At 38.4% G+C, this 22,599-nt stretch overlaps 1 protein-coding gene across 1 annotated transcript in view; it reads left to right on the top strand.

Moving 5' to 3' along the window:
- Positions 1–22,599, top strand: part of LOC109070172 (calsenilin-like) — a 48,661-nt gene that overhangs the window by 2,885 nt on the left and 23,177 nt on the right. Inside the window, exon 2 of the mRNA XM_042763040.1 lies at positions 14,153–14,327. Within this exon, the coding sequence (XP_042618974.1) occupies positions 14,153–14,327 (175 nt within the window). The remainder of the gene's footprint in view (positions 1–14,152; positions 14,328–22,599) is intronic.

Below are 22,599 nucleotides of genomic sequence, written 5' to 3'. Positions count from 1 at the left end.
GCCAGGGCTCATTTATCCTCTGATGGGCATGATTGAAAGTGTTCGGTGTGAGGTCAGTGCTTTTCCCTCTGTTTACAAGGAAGCACATGTGGTCGTGAGGTAGCAACAGCAAGAAAGATTGCTTTGGTTCTGTTTGAGAATCATGAAGCAGTAGAGCCACGTTGTAGACCTTTGATTAAACTGAAAGGGAACTTTCTTTTGGCCTGCTTCACCCATAACTGAACTGGCTGGCTGCAGTGCACTGTTTGGCCTCGCTTCTCTGAGTTTTAATCAGTCTGTGGTTCTGAATTTTAAGTCAGTGTAAGCCTAGAACCTGGAACAGCGATACACGCCGCCCTGAATTAAACAAGAAACATAAATTGAAAGAATGTAGACGGAATACTAAATGCAGTATCAGCAAGTGCAGTATAGGCCGGAGGGCCTTACGAATTAATGCTGATGTGTTCAGTGTATGAGCAAGTGAGATACAGTATCTCAGAGTAAAGATGCAACACACAGTTAATTGACATTAATGTCTATGTAATATGCTTATTTCACACCCAGAACATGCATATGGCAAATAAATGCTGTAGATTACAACTACATTATAAAATGCTTCTCTGGTCTCTGCTATCCCAGATGGTGGAACAGACATGGCACACGGCCTGGAGATGTATGACTGAAGCTTTATCAGCCATGTGTCACTAATTATGATAAATATGCTACAGTAGTTGGATCAAACAAAGCAAATCTCTCATATTTTCAAGTTACAGCTAAATCTCCTTCGTCTGTAGTCTTTTAATGTAGGAGGACTGACCTGCCGGCTCGTAGCAGTAGATGAGAAATGGTGCGTGTTCTCCATTGACTCTAACCTCTCCCTGTAGACCCATTATCAACAGACCTGCGCATACAGCTGGGCAGAGACAGCCAAAAGCATTATTGAAACAGGGTTTTTTTAGTGCACCATTCAATAAACAGCATCCCTTAGAGAGACACCGTTTGCTCTGCATCAAACATGCACAGAGTTCAAAGTGGCATACACTTTTTTTATCATGCACTCGTATGTAGACATTCTTCATGCATTTGTGATCAAATTTGAATGACGTTAGGAGTGCACTAATATTAAAATTCTGTGTTATGTGAATAACTGAAGCCAATAATTATCTATCTGTCTGTCTGTCCTTCCTTCCTTCCGTCCGTCCGTCTATCCATCCATCTGGTCTTAAAACACTAAAATCAAAAGCAAAAAATTCCTGCTTCAAAAAACTCCTGAGACAAAGGGTTCCTGGTTGTCCATTAAGATAAAAGTTTGATGTCTAAAGTCTAAAAATTAAGAAAACTGTAAAATGTTGTGTAACAGTTGTAATGTAAAATTATTATTATTGTTATAATTATCATTATATAGCCACATTGATACATAATCAAAAAATGTTAAAAAAAATCCTCAAATTCCCCCAAATAATGCACACTATTTAGGCATTACAATATTATAATGTATACACTACTGATATTCATTTTGAGATTTGCTAAATATTACATTTAACAAATATTAGTGTTACCACATATTAATTTCAAGTTAGTGTTATGATGGCAAAGGAAATCTTAATGTAAAACTACAAACATTTATATACACATATACAGTAACGACTGATACAATATCAGCCAAAAACCCATTTAACTACAGATATATTGTGGATCTCTAAAAGACAAAAAAGAGAAGCGGAAACATGCTGGAGGACTAAATGCTTGCACAAATGGATGAAATCACAAGGAACCATTTGGGCATACAAACAAGGTACACTGCCCAGAACAATTGCTTTCACTGCCCCCCACTGTTCCCTGCAGCGACAAACACTCATTCACACACACTGTAATAAATAGATGTGCTCCCCTAGCAGACCTACCACCCTACCCAGACATGCGAAAGGATCTGCCTTCCACCCACTCACAGATGCACCAGCTCCATAAAGCACAGAGAAGCATGCGCTCTTTCCTTCTACTCTCTCCGCCGCCACAGAGACACGCAGCCACAAATAGCATCATGGCACCTTAACGCACCGAGGCTACATAATGCCCCTCCTGCTGACTATCAACGGTTACTGTAGACACGCAAGTCCACTATTACAAGAGAGGAGGAAAGTCAAGACGGATCCTCTCTGAAAAGGTAATTTCTCCCTTTGTGTGGAATCACGGACGAGGCATTTCTCCGGAGGCAGGGGCCAAGGCATCCGGGTGTTTGAATTTCATGAAAGAGTAGAGGATGCTTTGAAATCAATCCCTTTTCTTGTCCATTCGTCCCCATGTATGTGCCTCTAAATCTTCACCTTGGGAACAGCAGAGCCTGTTTTCTCTGTTTTCCATCCAACTTTTCAATCAGCCTCTCATTTAGGCCAACAAAACAATGCCAGACATCTCACAATCCAATCAATCAGTGATCAGTTAGGATCAGGTCTTCTGAGATTCCAAGTCCACCATGAGGATTTAGAGGCTTTCCATGTCGATTAATTTTGTCTAATCCTGAAGGACGGAGACAGAGTGAAATAGACTTGTGCTATATAACAGAGCGAATGTTTCATAAGGGGATTTTACAGGTTGGTAAAGCCTTTTGGAATCCGAATAGCTGCCATTTTATTTCCTGGGAATTCTGGGAAACTGATTCTACCTATTAGTTCTTTTCTCATGATGATTTCACTATTAAAATTTTAATCTCAGAAAGGAGATTTTTATTTTTTGGTTTTGTTTTTGTATACAGTATGTTATAGCAGTTGGGTGGTCCTGAGCTGGGATGATTGACCGAGCAGCAGGCTTGTTGTAGATCAGAGGGATTATATAAGAGACAGACTCTAACAAGACGACACTCACATTCTGCTTTTGATATTTAGAGAAACACTGTGTCGCTCTCATGTGGTAACAGATCCCGGGTACAGAGTGAACGAGTCAGAGAGAGGAAACAGGGAAATGCTGTACAGAAAATGAGACAGGGAGGTTGTTTTTAAGAAAAGCAATACAGAAACAGTGAAGAGGAGTGAGGAGGGGAAGATGGAGAGATATGGTATCTGACATCAGGCGTGGGAGGACAGGAAGCGAGTATGGGAAGGGTGAGATTGACAGCAAAAGTTATTGAGCGGGAAAGGCAGATGGAGTTGGAGCAGGTATCAGGAGGAATAAAGGAGAGAGAAATAGATTGTGGAAGATGGAGAGATAATGCGTTACTTTCAGCTTTATTTTGTGAGTGTGAGTTCGTCTCTGTGGAAAGAAGGTGAGCGTAGTGTATCATTTACATTACAGAGACTGACGGCATGGATCGAGGAGCAGCAGGTGTGTGAGCTGATTGCAGGATCTTTCTTTTGTCTCTCTCTGTCTCAGGGGAGAATGTGCACAGGGTGGTCTCAGCTAAAAATAAACTCCTAAATGTCTTTGAGACTCATTCTGGAGCTCCAGGGCCCATTATCAAAAGCTACAACAAGTCAGGACCAGATGCCAATCAGAGCAAATACTGATAGACTGATTTAACAGGCAGGCCAGTTTTTAGCTAACTTGAGGAAAAACTTGGCTGATATGCCTGCTCATGCTGATTAATACCAATCCTCAATATCTGGAAATTAATATTCTAGACAATCAATAAACAACCTTGAGCAACTGAAGAAATGTACAGTAACTGCAAATAGATGCACTGATTCAATGCCAATAATTTTCAATTATTAGTTATTATTGAAGTAGCATCAATAATATTTAAAATCTGAATTAAATTATAGTCAGTATTGCTGATATTTAGTCCAACAGCATTGAGACTTTTATTTATTTATTTATTGTTAGTAGTGGAGATTTTTCAGTGAATCTTTCTGCAAGTTACATTGTTACGCCAATAGTTGGTAACATGTGACAATCTTAATCAGTGAGTCAGTAAAGTGATTCATTCAAAAGTTTTTTTTTGAAACACTGAATCATTCAAGAATGAAACAAATGTATTATCAGTGAGACAGTGACTCATTCACTCAAGCAATTTGTTCAAAAGTGCTGAATCGTTCAGAAACTAAACAAGAGTTTTATGAGTAAGTGAATCATTCACTCAGGTGATTTGTTCAAAATCTTGGAATCATTTGGATTGAAATGCCACTTCTGATTGCCAGGATACTTGCTGTGAAAGCAAACTATTTCAGTTTTGGGGGATTTAACAAGCAATGTTATGTCTAAAATGTAAGCTACTCAATATTAACATTGTATTTCTAACTTAAAATAAAACCACACACTGCCGTGTTGGTTTGAATATTAGTGTATCTTGCTTGTGAGATATTGTGTACGTACAGGCATCAGCCATTCAAAAACCCATATTGATGACTAATTTTGTATTTTTATATTTTTCTTGAGAGAATGACATTGCAGTCCAAAAGTCTCTAATAACCAGTCTGTATTGTTTAGTCGCCTGTGCGTGTTTATGTGGAGGGTGGTAAATATCTCATGCGTGATCTGAAGAAGCACTTACTGTATATCACAGATGCCCTTGACTTGTACTGAATAATTGATTCATCTAGCAACATCCATTCCTCAATTTTTCTCTCACTCTTTCTCAGTGTTTAAGGTGAAAGCTCTTTGAAGACCTAAGCCTTTAGGCTTGTCTTGAGTCAAAGGGGCTGTGGTCCGTTAAGGCGGAACATAAAAGCTGATTTCATATTTTGAGATACAGTACATTGACTGGTAAGCCTGGCAGAGTAGTGCTATCTCTTTATCATCCGCCCACTCCACTATTCTTTGACCACCTCTGTGTCACGGTTCGGTTGTCACAAAGGCGCACGATGAAGGAAAATGTCAGGAATCAGGGTTTTAATATAGAATACACAAGAGAACTAGTAAAACACAATCAAATATAAACGAAAACCCAGATGGACCAAGACTAGAAGAAACAAAGGGTATTTAAACACTGGGACTAACGAGATAATTAAAACACAGGTGAACAGAATGACATAATTAAGACAACTAAGGTCAAAGGAAAATTAACACAGAAATCAACAGCCACGTTACAGTTCGCCCCTCTCCTGGGCAGGCGCGTCCTCGCATCACATATAGTCCATCTGAGGAAGGAGGAAGGGAGGGAGGACAGGTGGGGGTTCTGGAGGAGGGTGAGGAACTGAAGAGGGGCAAAACAAAACAAGTCTAATATATTAGTCCATGGGGGGAGTGGAGGGTGGTCATAGCCAGGGGGAGGCCAGGAGCAGGAGGAGACAGGTGTTGGTCCAGAGACCAGCCAGGATGAGGCCCCAGGGCTGAGTTGAGGGAGGGAGGAGCCATGGTGGAAACATGGCAGATGATACCCTGGGGATGAGCGATGGAGAGGGAGCCTCTGGAGGTGTAGACCAAGGTGGAGCCAAGCAGACGGAGAGCCAGGGTGACACCCGAGGTCCAGAGGGCCAAGTGAGCAAGGCGGAGACTGTGGAGAAGCTGAAGTGGCTAAGGACAACAGTGGAGCCAGGGGGATGAGGTGAATCCAGAGGAGTGGAATCCCGTAGCGGAGGAAAGTCAACGACTGACCAAGGTGGAGCCAGAGGAATGAGGGAGCCAGGTGGAGCCAGTGGTATGATGGGCCACAGTAGAGACGAGGGAGCAAGATGCCAAGAGTAGTCAATGGGTCAAAAGACTGAGGTGGAGACCGGGACACAAAGCCTGGAGGCAGAGATAAGGGATCCTCATGCCAAGGCAGAGCTGGAGACTGGAAGGCCCAAGCAGAATCAGAGCAACCGGATGGTGCTGACTTAGAGTGAGCTGAGGGACTGACAGAAACCAGTGGAGGCATGGCTGAGGAACTGGCTGGTTCTAGGAGAGGAGGTGGGAGATGAAGGCTGGGAGGGAACACAGGAGAACAGGAGCTGGGCAGAACCAGCGGAGACATAGGAGACTCAGGATAATTGGGAATTACCACCCCAAACCAGTCTATTTAATACACTTCAAAAATGTCTTTTAGTTCCTCATAATAGTTTACATTAGCAATGTTGCAGGCTCATACACCTGGTTAGGTGCGTCGATAGCCTCTGGCTCTGGGGCGAGCGGTCCCTCTGCTCCAGGCATAGCAGGGCAAGGGCAGGAATGTCCATAGTGACAGGGAAGAGGTGGAAAAGAAAAACGAGGCAAATAACTGTTTGGTTCCGTCTTTCTGTCACAGTTTGGTTGTCACAAAAGTACACAACAAAGGAAAATCTAGAATAACTAGTAAAACACAACTAAACATAAATGCAAACCCAGACAGACCTAGACTAGAAGGAACAAAGGGTATTTAAAGACTGGGACTAACAAGATAATTAAAGCACAGGTGAACAGAATGAAATAATTAAGACAACTAAGGAAAACTAGATAAACTAAAAACACAGAAAACAACAGACATGTTACACATCTTTAAGTTTTTTTTTTTTTTTTTTTTTGCATTACAAATACAAACAAAATGTCACATGGACACATAAGAGCAGGCGTTTCCTCTCAAGGACATGGTTGAGGGAACAAGATGATCACAACCTTTAATTCCACATGCTCAAGAATCAGGTTCACCATGCATGATTACTTTTGATGTTACATCTTATAGTAATGTCATCTGAAGGCCAACAGTGACCACCCACTTATTCATTCAGCCATCAACATGCACTGTGTTTAATATAATATTGCTAGTGTAAGAGTCTGTTCACACAGAACACGTTTTTGCATTCCACTGCACTGCTTTTTCAGTTTTTCCAATGTGTACATACACTAGAAAGATGTGTTTGACAATTATGCTCTCAACTTTTGCGGTGTCTTGCACGACACAGTATCATAAAAATACAGCAGTCCAGACATGTCTGTAGACCTTGATTGTTTTTTTTGTTTTTTTCAGTGTCCTGTGTCTCACATATTTGTGTTCCACTGCTCTGTTTGTATTGGTTTTCTATGTAAACTTGTGATAGACTCTTTTGCAGCATCTTGCTCTTGACACAGCATCTTAAAAATGCAGCATCCAGCTAAAAGAAGTTCAATGCATCTCTAGACCTTTTGGGGAGTTTTTTGTTTGTGTTTGTTTGTTTTGTTTTGTTTCACTGCCCTGCTATTGCTTTGGTTTTCTATGTTACTTGTGCTAGATGGATGTGTTTGACAGACCGTTGCACTTATGTCTTGTGTCTTTTGCAGCATCATGCACATGAATACTTCGTTTTTAGAACGCTGTCAAGTTGAAAGTTAACACAACTCTAGACCTTGCTTTTTTCATTTGTCTTGCATTTTGTATACCACTGTGTAGGTTTTGGAACTAGTTTGCTATGTAAACATAAATGATAGACATGCTTGAACACTGTTTTGTGTCTTACATCTTTTGCATTAAAAAGTTTCAGTAGTGATAATGCATTTAAATATGGGACTGAATCTGCTAAATGATTGTTTTGTGTGGATGGAACAGAACTCACTCCTCAAACTGGGATGATTGGTGACGTGGTAACTATAGCAACAATGTGGCGTCTCATTTGTTTGGTATTGACTATTTTTGACTAAAGTAATATTATTACAGCAACGAATGACTTGTTTGTCTGTTTTTACCAACTCACCATGGACAAGAAAGAAAGACATAAAGACGTTTGAAGAAAGACACATCTCTGATATAAAGATGTCATAAACAGCTAGTTGTTGAGTTCTATGCACACACTGCATAGAATTTTGTAATTGCAGTTAATTCACATTGTAGAATGTATTTGTTACTAAACTGTGTGTACAGATCAAGATTCAGCACTAAAAGGTCAAATGGCAACCAAATTTAGCTACAGTGTGTACATGTGACTTGTCTGATTGATGGAGATCTTTTTAGAATTATGGGCAATGTACTTTTTCCACAAAAAAGGGACTTTTGCAATTTGTACAGTAGGTCAAATCAATTTCCCTTTTTTTGAAAATGAATGAATGTAGATATTAACTTTTGTTTCCGTAATGCTATTGTTTCCTATACAGCAACGCTGGACCAAGGAACACTGATTATAAAGATGTTATAATTGATTATATCATCAGATAAAGAAAAAGGAAACTTCTCATGTGCTCTTAGTCTTAGCTGTCGTTCTGCTCATGGAAGCAGACTCAAGGACAGAGAGCATTATGCATGTTTGATGGTGTTTTAATGGAGCACACAGTCTCAGCAGGTCCTCCTTCCCAGCACATGTGTGGCTCCACTCTCATTAATTATGAGAACCCTTGACCTTGGTGTTGCTAGAGCCATATTCTTTACTGTTTGAGCTGCAGGAATTCTTTTTTTAAATGTGCCTGTATATTTGTGTGTGGGATTTTGAGTGGATTGAGGTTGTTCAGTTCATGGTGACTCTGTACCTGATCTAACGCAGAGATCTTCCCTTTCCTCTGAATAAAAGAGTCTCCCTCAGGCTTTAATTATACAGTCCTGACTGTCTGCTTCTCTGGCATTAAATGCTAAACAAGGACATGTTTTGTGTATTTGTAAATATGTTGAATGAAGGAGTGACTGGAATGTGTGTAGTTGAGTAAAAGTATAAAGGCTGGATACATTTTTATGTTTTCTGAAGAAAAGGAGGTGCTGCGCAACTTGCAGGCATGATGGTAGGGTGTTTGGGGTGGTTTCCAGCACAGTGCTATTAATGTTGTTTTGTTTATGAACGAAACAGAGCTCTTGAATGAATCTTTTAAAAAAATGTTTTTGTTAATTCACATGCAATGACTCATGTTTTTGGTTCATTGTAGTGAGAGCAAATAACGTCTGAGTGCAAAATAGCATTTCATTAAACAAATGTGCAGCCAAATATACAATATATCACATGTCCCGCCATAACTCAACAAGTTGCTGTTGACTCCTTGTTCAAGAATGGATTATGTTGTTAAGTTGAAATGGGTTTCCCAAACAACCCTTTTTTTAGTGTGAAGAACTAACTTTTTACTCTAAATAACTTTTTGTCCAATGGAAAGTTTCCATGGATGTTAAAGGTTCTTTATTGAACCATAGAAGCCAATAAAGAACATTTATTAAGATTTTATCCCACCCCCCATTATGGTTTCCCCTTTTTTTCACATAAGAGTTACAAAGACAAACATTAAAATGCATTAAATGGCTGTTACATTTATCATGAAAACAAGATGAATGTTCTCAAATAAATGCACAATAAAGGAGTAAAGCACATTGTGAACTTCACACATTGCCTTTCTGTTTACTTTAGTCTGCATTAAATTAGCTTTTGATGAATTTGTGCATGTATTTTATTCCTCCACCTGTGTCATTGAGTCTTTTTGGTCACTGTTGCTCTTTCTTTCTCATTCATCTCTTTTTCTCCCCTTGCTCCCTTTCTCTTTCACAGTGTCTCTTTCTTTCTCTCCCTCCCCAATGAAATGCACAGAAATAGCTATGCAAATTTCCCCCCTTCCAAAATGGTTTCATATCATCTCTATATCTTCTAATAACCATTCTCCATTCTCTCCGTCATTTCCCTCTTCATCTGTTTTCTTCACTCCTCCGCTCTGTCTTCCCTTTCTTTTATTGTATTTCTGTGCTCATTATGTTAATTGGCGTAACAGGGTCTCTAAGAACAAATCCAGTGGTGGATTTTTTTTTTTTTTTTTTTTTTGCTTATTTTACGCTTTATCTGTTATGCTGCTTCTCTCTCTTTTTCTCTCACCCTGTCTTTCCTTTTCTATTTATATCTCAGCGTGGTGGGAGTGTTTGGTCAGAACGTTTACACTACTCAATTTGCCTCATCCCCTTTCTCTGTATTTCTCATCCTTCATTCCTGTCCCTTATGGAAAACAAACATGGAGTCTTCTCTCCTGCTTCTTTCATCTTGTCCTCTCGTTTGCAGTGGAGCATATTCTGCATTCCGTCTGTTTCCGTGGTAAACAACGCCCTCAAACGCTGCTAGATCAATAATTGCTGGAATAAAGCGTGCATGTGTTTGTGTGCAAACATGTACCCATATGCATGTCCATGCTTTACAGCATGGCTCTGTGTATGAACTGAATAGTGTGTGTGTGTGTGGGGGGGGGGGGGGGTGGATGAAGAGCGAGTCAGACAGTGTTGGGTCAATTAAAGGGATCAAGGGAGATTATCATTGGCAAGTAGTGTTACGATTATCCCACGACTGAGGCATCATGGGAATGTTTGGGTAAAAAATGAACTGAGCGGATGGAGCTATAAGCTCTGAACAGCCCACACATTTTTCATGTGTTTGCCTCTCTCTCGACAATTTGTCTCCTGTCAAATTCAGATGAGCTTTATTGGCATGACTGTGTGGTTACAAATTGGTACCAAAGAATAATAATAAACATTACTGGTGTTTTTTAATATTTACAAATATATTCACAGTGATTTTAATGCACTTTATTTTTGATCATTAGGTTTCCAAAAGACTGTCATCAGACTTGTTGTTTGATCCTACTTTATGAGAGCATTAATATAGACTTGATAAGTTAAGTTTAGTTCCATGACTCAGTTTGATTCAAAGCTTTGATTCATTTGCATCATCACTTGTTCGTAATGTATGTATGTTCATAATGTTTGAAGCAGTACAACTGTACAACTGGCTGTAATATATGGGAATTATTTAAAAGCTTATTGTAATTTTAGTATTATTTTTTGAATGATTTTGTGAATGTGAGTGTTGAAGTGATAACACTGAAGTAATGGTGCTTAAAATTCAGCTTTACCATCACAGGAATACATTATATTTGAAAAACATGTTAACATAGAAAGAGTTAATATCATTCCCCTAATATGTTTCGAGCAAATAAATGCAGCCTTGGTGAGCTTAGACTTAAGTCCTGATCAAAAGACTGAAAATATTGATATTGAGGTATTTTGGTTATATCAACACATGACAAAGTAAAAAGAAAGAGCATATTTAAGGACCTAATCTACTATCATTAAGAAAGCTGACACATTTGCATGCTGTCTGTTAGAGTGGCTTTCTCACCAGATGGAAAGGTCTGAATCGTATTATGTGTTAATTCAGCAGAACAAATATGATGCAAATGTGTCTCTTTATTCTAATTCAAAGTTGTTCTAATACCTAATTTGCCATTTTTATCAGAAAAACTGTCATTAATCCTGACAACACTTTTAATTCAGTCTTCTAAGACTTTATGTGGTGAGAGCAGCGGCTCTTCCATTTTTAATTTAGCCGATTGCGCTCACTGTCAGGATTGAACGGCCCCCCTTCCCAGCGTCTCGTCGCAGCAGCTGACTGATGTGTCATTTTCTTTGACAGTCCCTCTCTCACCTGGTATTTAGCTCTGCTTCTAGCGATTGTGTTTCGAACCGGTTCATGCTGCTCAGCATTTACAGCGTGGCCTAAACCAACCTCTCCCTGAGAGCCAAATCAATGTCTGTGTTTATCTCTATAAAAGCCCTCTCAGGATGATGACGGGCTGCTTTGTGAGTTTATGAAGAGTGAGGCGGCTCTCTAACCTCTACCTGCCATGCTTTTGTGTGTGCATGTAAAAGAGGCTTTTGTCCTACCGTTTCTTGCTCTCTTGCTCTCTGCCGATCTTTTATTGATGGGGTTTTTATAGAGTTAGAGTCTGAATAATTGAGTGCTGAAAGACGAATGAGCGGCGCTCTGCTGTGCAGGAACAAGGTGAAGTACAGTACGTGTCGAGGGGATTCCTTTAGCAAACAAGACCCGTCCTGGTTTTTAAAGCATGATGGTGACAGTTGTTTCAACATGAGGTAGTCACTATTGGGCTGGAAAAATCCAGAACCACTTCCACCACCAAATTACAATTATTGGCATTTTGTTTATCTGTATGTGTCTGCTCCAGTCCAGGTTTTGTTGATTCCAATACAAGAGATCCTGCGGTGGGCTGAAATAACTCAAGTGAGCTTTGAAATGCCACATTTTCCCATTCAGTTTCTCAAATGTTCAAATTTCTCCTCTTTCTTCACCTAGCAAAGGTCATGGAATAAAACATCGTGTTCAGTATTATATAGGCGAACAGGCTCTTCTGGTCACTATGTTACCATAAGAAATATTATTTAATGGTGACTGTGCAAGTGGTGCAGAATAGATGGTGTTGCAGCTCCTATGACTATCCACCTTATTTGTAACATAAGAGTGGGCCAGCCACTTCAAATAATTTTACCTGTATACAAAACAGCTCATTATTTCTGACTGGTATTTCTTATCATATTATTATAATGTATCATTGTAATCATAAACTCACTGGCAGCACAAAGGTTTACCTTTTACCACAATTGGGATGTCAATTCAAAGACGAATGGAAAGTCTCACACATTTACATATAATAGCTTGATTCTTTGTCGCAGTGTGAAAATGGTAATGTAATATTGTGCATGAATTGGTTCAGTATTTTGTTTTTTGAAATGTCTTTTTGTTTTCATTCAATGCAATTTCCTGTTTTTTACATTCACAAGATTTAAAGGGATGGTTCACCCAAAAATGAAAATTACCCCATGATTTACTCACCCTCAAGCCATCCTAAGTGTATATGACTTTCTTCATTCAGGCAAATACGATTAGAGTTATGTTCATAATTTCCTTGCTCTTCCAAGCTTTATAATGGCAGTGAATGGGGGTTGAGATTTTGAAGCCCAGAAAAGTGCACCCATCCATCATAAAAAGTGCTCCACACGACTCCAGAAGGTTAATAAAGGCCTTTTGAAAATGAAAGTGAAAAGATGTGTTTGTGTGAGAAAAATATTCATATTTAAAACCTTTGAAACTGTAATCTGTAGCTTCCGCTAACTGTTGTACACATGAGAGAGTGGCGTTCCAGCGGATGATGTATGACGTAGCGTAGTGTAAGCTCGGGTATGAATGTGTTAGTCTGGCAAGAACCAAGCTTTGCTTACAGCAGTTTACAGTTTTGGGGGGAACTAACGTTTTAATATTGTATTAATTACTATAATGACCAAACTTAAACATATAGGTTTTTCCCTATCAAGATTATTTCCCTAAAACTATGCTCCATTCTCTGAAAACAGTACTGTAAAACCAATACTGTATATTCAGTACTGAACTCAGTAGCCAAACATGACAACTAAATCAGCAATGCATTTGTTCCTCTCAGCTTTGCACAAACCATCAATAAGAGTGAGCAGCACCCACAGTGCATTATTTGTGCAAACTCAAAGCAATGAGTTGCTCTTAATAACAAAATAAGACATCTTCACACAGCACCCGCAGCATGAGAAAAAAACAGCGCTAGTTCTTTTGAAACAAGGCAGTTCTTCAAAAGTAGAAAACTCAGCAAGTGTTGAGAATATGCCATTAATACTTAAGATCTGTTGCAACAGTGATGTAACATTCCCTTTGTATTGTTGTGTGTGATTCATTTTTGATTGTTCAATCCTAAACAAACAGGCAACAACAGTGTAGAGATAATGATCAGCTTGACAGGTGCATATGTTAATCTTATTGTTGTAGAAACTATTTTGCACACAAGTATGTATTGGGACTGTCACAAGATATTTCTTCTGTCAGTGGGAAATGTTAACTAATAATATACTTTATGAAATTGCTGTTCAAAGCAATGCTGATATGGCTTCAGAAACAACCAGTTTTCATTACAAGTTGAGATGCTGAAATGAGTCTTGGCTTGAGCTGGTGTTAAAGAAGGAAACATAAACTAAATTATAGTGTAACCATAAAAAAAGGTAAATCCATATGAAATCAGCCTTCCAACATTACGATTGTGGCTGATACCAAGTTACCGAGTTTTATTGCAATAATAATGACTGAGGTATTTTTGCCAGAAATTATGGTTGCTACAGTAAGATAAAGTTTTGTAACAGTTACAGGAAACAGAGCTCAAAGCATCATGGTATATTTTATTCCAGCTTGAAATGTTACAGTGTCAAATCAGATATTACAAATGTTGCCTCTATATCTCATTTTGAATTGATAATGCAAACTCTTATGATGTGACAATGACAGGATTCTAAGAAAGACACATATAATAATCTGCCAGTGCGCTGTTATGATGTCAGTGTAGCTGATGGACAGGACTTTGTGTGATATTTTTCATATGGTTATGGAATTTTTGCAGCAGGCTAAGTTTAGTTTCATAGGCTAATATGAAACCTTTCTATGTGTTTTCCATATGTTCAACATGTCTCATGATAATTTATCATTCTGTGACGTATGTTGCTTTTTTCCCCCAAATAAACAACAGCTCTTTGTCATTGTCTGTTTCTCTCTCCCAGGAGGATGGCAAGGTGGTGGATGGCAGTCTGCTGGGTGATGCCAATGGGGTGGAGCCTGGCACAGGCCGACAGAAGGAGAGCGGCAAATGGCAGAGGCCTCGATTCACACGGAAAGCCCTCATGAGGTGCTGCCTGGTCAAATGGATCATCGCCAGCACTGGACCCAAAGAGCAAGGTGAGACAGAGGAATGGTGGAAAGGGCACAGGAGGAAGGCCCGCTGATGAAGAATGTCTGCATATTTGATGGTCCAGTTCCCTCAGAGCAGCCTGGGACTGTATGTCTTGCTCCTAAGGAAAATTGTCTGTAATAGGCTCTCCAGCTCATCTGGGTGCTTAACGGTTAAAATTGTGATTATAGTGTTATTTTTATGCGGTTGCTGTTTTATCTCCTGATTAGTTTATATGTGGTTTACATTCAGGCTGATGCTGAAATGACTTGAATGTGGTGTTTATCACCTGCTGAGCTGTTGATATGTGAAATGAGTCTTGGCTTGAGGTGTGGTTAATGGAGAAATATGACACACTGCACACATGCCGTCTGAAAAGGGAACATAAATTAAATTGCAGTCAGCTGTTTAGTAGAGGAAATGCAAGTGAAATGCTGGCTTTTAAAGTGGTATTAAAGTAATAGCATATCTTAACAAACATTTGCACAATCCACAGTTTTGAACTTTTCTACTTTGTGCTGTTTTTAATTTGCATTCGCAGTGTCAAACAAAATCAAAAACTGTCAGACACAATGTTAACCGGAAGATGACATCAGACAAAGTACGTCCACAGTTGCACTCCTCTGGGTGAGGAATTTTTTTTTTTTAGGTGCAACAACATTTATGCAAACAACTCATTTTCGAAATCCTAACTGGCCAGTTATTAAATGGCAGGACGAAGCATCTGATATTACTTGACCTGCAAAAAAACAGAAATGTCATCCATTTAGACCCAAATGGAAGGGGAAATGTACATGGCTTAGATATTAGATGAGAAAAGTGTTTTGCTCACAAAATAAGTTTGGGACAAAAGAAGCTGAAAGTGGTTCATACAACTCTTTTGCTAGTAGTCATATGATATTTTTCTGTGATGAACAAACCATTTTTTTCACAAATGAAACAATCATTTCTCTGTTATTCACTTGAAATTGTCCCTTCCAGGGAGCTAATAACTCAAGGACTGCCACAACTGTAAACTCAAGAACCATATCAGTCTGATTTGTGAACAAATAATTCAGGGCTGCATTTCCCAAAGGCTTTGCAAGCCTAAAAATATCATAGAAACCAATGACATCAATGGTCTAGGACTATTGAGGTTTACAATGCTTTTTGCATTAAAATGAACCACTTTAATGAAACTTCTAAGGTGCTTTGTTTTTGTCTTTTTTTTGGTCACCAGCAGAGAATGCATACAAAAACATGTCTACATACTGTACATGACACAGTATGTCATGTAATCACAGCATATCCATCAGTAAATGTGTCCCCAATCAGCTTGTAACAACAGATGCAGGGTCTTGACCTCGAGAGGGTGACATTGATCAAATAGACCTCAGCAGTTTCTGTTGATCACAGCACATGGAATGGATTCAGGTTAATTCGGTTTTGATCGATCTGTGTTGCCACTCTCTTCACGTAAGATAGCCCTCTGTGGGTCATTAATGAGATTGTATCAAAACAGAGGTTAAAGTCAGCCTTCAAGAAAGTACTGCTTGTCCAAACTTTTGCTTTTATTAGCAATGTCAGCTTTGAATGCAGAACAATTGTTTAGCTTCTAGTAATATTCCCAGTTCAGGTTAGGATGTGCTAGAGTACATTTCATGATGGCTACAATAATCCAGAGCTGATTTTTATGAGTGACAGTAGGGTTTGTATGTATACAGTTTGTTTAAATATTGTAAGTTGATATTGTTAATAGGTGTTTATAACTGTGATCTGTTTAATGTGAACATATAATGTCTTACATATTATGACTTTAATCCACCTCTTTTATGTTGAGTGTGTTTTAATTTCTATATTAAAATGTGTTTTGATGTTTTTGGGACATAAAGTGAAAAATGTCCTGATATCATAATTAAGTGCTATAGTTTGGCATAATCATAACTTGTTATTTCTTACAAGTAATATATATTAATAAATATTTGAAAAACTTTATGCAAAACCAGTCATGTATAAGATAATATCAGATCAGTTGACTTATAAAGTACCAATTAATGATATTTGTAAAAACCGTGTACACTCATGTATTCAACGTGTAAGGAAAATATGTTATTCATTTCTACTTGATGAGTCATCAAATATAAAACTTTTCTTGAAAATGATATAAATGCAAGGGTGTCTTTTTTTTTCCACATTATCCCTACGTATTACTATGATCTTCAGAATGCTCAGCTAGTGCCATCTAGTGGTTATATGGGGGGGGGGTTGTATTAATACATTAACTGCTATGAAAAAAATGCATTTAGCCATGTTGTGCACGATATTAGAAGACACAATGCTTTTATGAATGCTTCTACATTGTTAATGAATTGTTTTTCAACCACATAGCTGTGATGTGTACATAATAAGCATTTGTAATTATGCTGTATTGATTTAATTGTTTTCCACTATCAAGATTGTTGAAAGAGCTGAGAATTACCTATGAGAGCATTGAAAGAGACACTGGAACAGTTTGTGGCACCATTAAAAGAAAGTGGCACTCTAAGCAGGATCAGGAAATCAGAGATTGGTTTGCAAATGGGGAAATCAGAGAAGGCTATAGGAAGAGTGAAAGAAGAGATGTGTATCAGAATCAGGCTAGTGGCCCTATATATTTACAGTGACCCTAAAAACTATTTTGATGCTTAAACCACAACTTAAAACTGTATGAATGTCAATTCATCAGAACATTAAATAGCAAAATATTAAAGCAAGTGTAAGTTATGAAGGAATAAAGTGAAAGTATTAAAGCTAGAATGTTAAATATATTTTAAATCTTTATATTGTCTATATTATGTATTAAAAAAAAAAAGCATTTATACAATTTTAAGTGTTCAAATAGATTTACGGGCCATTGTGGACATATAGAGGCCCCCGTGTTTTTTCTGTATCGTCCTTATTAAAGGAATGGTTCACCTAAAAAATAAAAAAATTGTTGAAAATTTACTCACCCGGAGGCCATCCAGCTAGCGTTTGTTTCTTCATCAGAACAAATTTTGAGAAATGTAGCATTACGTCACTTGCTCACCAGTGGATTCTCTGCCGTGAATGGGTGCCGTCAGAATGAGAGTCCAAACAGCTGATAAAAACATTACAGTAATCCACAAGTGCTTGATCTGTGGGTTATTTCTGTCCTGATTCAGATAAAAGCAATATTATAGATATAGTCCATTAAACATACATGATGCAACTCTCACCCAAAAATCAAACTTATGTCATTAATGACTCACCCTCATGGTCGTTCCAAACCCGTGAGACCTCCGTTCATCTTCGGAACACAGTATAAGATATTTTAGATTTAGTCCGAGAGCTTTCTGTCCCTCCATTGAGAATGTATGTACGGTATACTGTCCACGTCTAGAAAGGTAATAAAAACATCTTCAAAGTAGTCCATGTGACATCAGAGGGTCCGTTAGAATTTTTTTAAGCATCGAAAATACATTTTGGTCCAAGAATATCAAAAAACTACGACTTTATTCAGCATTGACTTCTCTCCCGGGTCTGTTATGAGCGCGTTCACCTCACATCCGGTTCGCGAACGAATCACTCGATGTAACCGGATCTTCTTGAACCAGTTCACCAAATCGAACTGAATCGTTTGAAACGGTTCGCGTCAACAATAAGCATTAATCCACAAATGACTTAAGCTGTTAACTTTTTTAACATGGCTGACACTCCCTCTGAGTTCAAATAAACCAATATCCCGGAGTAATTCATTTACTCAAACAGTACACTGACTGAACCGAGCCAGATAACGAACGAAACATTGACTCGTTCTCTTAGTTTTTTTCGTTTCTGTCGGACGCGTCCGATTCGAGAACCGAGGAGCTGATGATACTGCGCATGGGTGATTCAGACTGACACACAGCACGTCTGAACCGAGCTGGTTCTTTTGGTGATTGATTCTGAACCGATTCTGTGCTAATGTTATGAGCGCGGGTAAACCGAAGGCTTCAATCAAGGGCAATCATCGCCAATGAAGTTATTACGTCGAGCGCAAAAGAACTGGTGAACCGTTTTCGGCAACCGGTTTTATTGAATCAAACTGTCCGAAAGAACCAGTTCGCGGAGAAGAACAGAACTTCCCATCACTACCGGTGATCCGAAAACCGATGCAACCGGTTCTTGACTCGAGAACGAGTCAATGTTTCGTTCGTTATCTGGCTCGGTCATCAGTTCAGTCAGTGTACTGTTTGAGTAAATGAATTACTCCGGGATATTGGTTTATTTGAACTCAGAGGGAGTGTGAGCCATGTTAAAAAAGTTAACAGCTTAAGTCATTGGTGGATTAATGCTTATTGTTGACGCGAACCGTTTCAAACGATTCAGTTCGATTTGGTGAACTGGTTCAAGAAGATCCGGTTACATCGAGTGATTCGTTCGCGTACCAGATGTGAGGTGAACGCGCTCCTAACAGACCCGGGAGAGAAGTCAATGCTGAATAAAGTCGTAGTTTTTGATATTTTTGGACCAAAATGTATTTTCGATGCTTCAAAAAATTCCTACGGACCCTCTGATGTCACATGGACTACTTTGAAGATGTATTTATACCCTTTTTGGTCGTGGACAGCTATACCGTACATACATTCTCAATGGAGGGACAGAAAGCTCTCGGACTAAATCTAAAATATCTTAAACTGTGTTCCGAAGATGAACGGAGGTCTCACGGGTTTGGAACGACATGAGGGTGAGTCATTAATGACATAATTTTGATTTTTGGGTGAACTATCCCCTTGATCTGTGGGTTATTTCTCTCCTGATTCAGATAAAAGCAATATTATAGATATAGTCCATAAAAGATTTTTTGAAAGAGACAAATCCATCATTTAGACATTTATAGATTATATCCATAATATGGCTTTCATCTGAATCAGGAGAGAAATATGCACAGATCAAGCACCATTGTGTGGATTACTTGTGATGTTTTTCTCAGCTGTTTGGACACTTATTTTGACGGCATCCATTCACTGCAGAGGATCTATTGATGAGCAAGTGATGTAATGCTAAATTTCTCCAAATCTGTTCCAATGAAGAAACTAACACATCTACATCTTGGACGACCTGAGGGTGTACATTTTTTGGTGAATTATTCCTATTAATTAAGAGATTATTTGATGTTTTGTGACTGTGCAGCATACTGTAGTGCATCCTTTGAAACTTGAGTATTCTACTCTCTCTTTCTCTCTCTCTCTCTCTCGCTCTCTCTCTCTCTCTCTCTCTCTCGCTCTCCGATCAGTGCTACTTCCTGTTCATAGCTTTAATTCCTTAGCAGTCAGGATATGTTCAGATATATACAGCAGAACTCTGTCAGGATTCTGAGGACCTCACTAGCTGTCTGGTTTGGATTACTGTCCACGTCTGGATTGGGAGGTGTAATGTTATCCAGATCACAAATCAGCAGTGTGTTCTACATTGGGTCACATTGAGACTTTTCTGCACTGAGCAGCAAAACCCTACAGCTCTGGATCTTAGGATGTCAGTATGGTTTTGTCCATTCTTTGAAAAAGAATAAGACTAATTTGACAATCACAGCAGCCTAAAGAAAACTCTTCATCTGAATATTCATAAATATTCCATCATGAATTTGATCTTAACTGACTAAAATCTGTGATCTTGAAACACTCTCCTAACTGAGGAGGAAGTTTGAGGAAAAAGTAAGTGTCAGAGTGTTTTTGAAGTTTTTAGAGAGTATGTGTTTTTGTGGTGGTTTGTTTGATTTTTTTTGTTTGTTTGACTTTTTTCGTTGTATGAGATAGAGTAGTTTAACAGAGACTGTTCGGTCAGCAGTTGAGACATTCGAGACACATTACTGAAGACATGGATGCTGTGAAGGACTGTAAGAATGAGTGTCAGAAGGAGTTGGCCAGTATGCTACGCTGCTTTTTCGGCTTGGTCACCGGCTCTTTTGCCCAAGGTACTTGTTGTGCTTTACTTCTTTGTTCTGTATCTCTCCATTCTTTTAAAATTATTGAACACCACATTCTCTTATACTGCACTTTATGAAGTTTCTGCATAAGGGAAGTTTTATGTTGTTTGGGAGATAAAATAACTAATATCAAATAGTTCTCCATAACAGAACTGAGACAATGTTAAATCTGTATTTCTGGTTTCCTTTTTTTATGAACAAATTATAAATGTATACATTACATAGTTTTACATGAAATTATGCTGAAAAACATTGAAAATATATTTTCTGTAAACTGACAATTTTTAAAACAGTTTTTACAGTTAAAATGGTAAATAGCAGTAAATATAAGTAATGAAGAAATTAAGACATTATTTATGGACAGGCAGGTCGATAACTGTCCTCTGTGATGTTTTTATTTGCTGATGGTGCGATTGTGCAGATCCGTTCTTCTACAGGACACTGATTCAGTGTAAAACAGTCTCTGGCAGTTATGCTGTGTTGTTGCAGTGTTACGCTGTCATTGTGACTATGTTTGTGTGTGTAACAGGAGCCCAAGTACCAAGACATTGTCCTGTGTCACTGCTGGTCAAAGGACAGATGTTCACTTTGTCCTGTCTTTTCCTTTGGTACCACTGAGACTTACTCACCCTCAAGTGGTTCCAAACCTGTTCCTTTCTTTCTTCTGTGGAACATGAACAGTTATATTTGGCAGCATGTTCACACTGCTCTTTTCCAATGAAAACAGATGGCAACTATGACTTTCAAGCTCCAAAACGCCATGTTATCCCACATGTAAAATGGTTAAGCCCTCTCAACTTTGCCATTTTTTGTCTCTCTTATTAATTCTCCACCTAAGTCACATTTTTCTCTTTTTGTGTCTCTCCTGTGAGATCTGCCCTCAGCTTTCCAAACGCCCAGTAGCAGCCAGTTAATTCAAATCTGTGTGCACCTCTTGGTCTGTTAGCTAAACATGATGGTCTTAAAATGTTCTTCACTGTGTGTGCTAATTTACACTACAGATCGAGACAGAGAGACCGAGTCTATTTCAATTCCATTTGCACATTCATATATTCATATAGAGATGTGAACTCTGGGGTCAGGAGAGAATGAATCATTTCCAGGCCCTGGCAGAATCTAGCCATTTCTGTTTTGATTTTGGGTTGAAACACTGTGGGATAGTTTCAAACAAGGCAGAATGTGTTCAAATGTAGCTGAATGCTATTGGGCCTAATTATTATAGACCTTAAGTTTCAAAAACTAGCAGAAAAACCCTTCAGCAGAAAATGTTAGCCACATTTTATAAATCTTCCAAGTTGGTGTCCTTGAGCTCTGCATAGGTCTAATCCATGAGACTCGAAATATGAAGAGTATTTGGTTGGAAATCGAATAAACAAAAATAAAATAGCTTTTTTAAAAGGCTTTTCATGTTTGAATAAAAAAGAGTCTGGTTTCAACGGTTCACAGTGTAATCCTCCAAAATGGAATGATAATAGAGTCTTGGACAATCTCAGAAAGAATCTGCTTGATTCTATAATGGTGTTAAAATAAATAGATTTTCAATATATCTGTTAATATCTGTTTGATATATTCTCTTGACAGCTTGCAGGTAAACAGGCATTTTTTATTTATTTTTTTCTGTGTGACAGGAAAAGTAATTGCAGCGTCAGTAGGGAAGTTCAGATTAAGCAACAGAATATGATCATAAGTCTTGCTAACTAAGCATTTATATGTCCCTTAAATAGTCAGATCGACTCAATCTGTTGTCTCATGTTTCAGTGGCCTTCAGCCAGGTCAACAACCAGGACATTATATGTGACTGTGAAAGTATCACAAGAGTCACTGATGCACTAGTGCCTCACAGTGGACAGAGCAGTCCATTACACTACACACTACTGACACCAAGAACTGAAAAAGCTTGGGCTCATTAAGAATTTTATTTATTTATTTATTTGTATATTAAGACATTAAGTTATTCAGCAAAGCTGCACTCAGTGGATCAGAAGTGAAAATAAAGACCTTTAGAACGTTGCAAATATTTCTATACTATATGCTGTTCTTTTTCTATGCTGTTCTTTTGAACTTTCTATTCAACAACCTTGAAAAATGTATCAGAGTTTCCAGGAAAATTTTACAGCACAACTGTTTTCAACATAATTAATCTGTTGAAATGAACATTTTAGAATGATTTCTGAAGGATGATGTGACATTGAAGACTGGAGCAGGATTATTATTGTTAACTAAAAGTTAACTATAATTTCATTTTGGTTTGAAACAGCTGAAATAAAATAAAATATCAATCAATCAAATAAAATATAAATATTAGATGAAAATGTTGCCTTGACAACTGAGTGAAA

The sequence above is a fragment of the Cyprinus carpio genome, chromosome A8 (assembly GCF_018340385.1).
Source record: "Cyprinus carpio isolate SPL01 chromosome A8, ASM1834038v1, whole genome shotgun sequence".
Classification (NCBI taxonomy): domain Eukaryota; kingdom Metazoa; phylum Chordata; class Actinopteri; order Cypriniformes; family Cyprinidae; genus Cyprinus; species Cyprinus carpio.
Note: the sequence above shows the minus strand (reverse complement) of the source record. Positions and strands in the feature narration are given on the sequence as shown.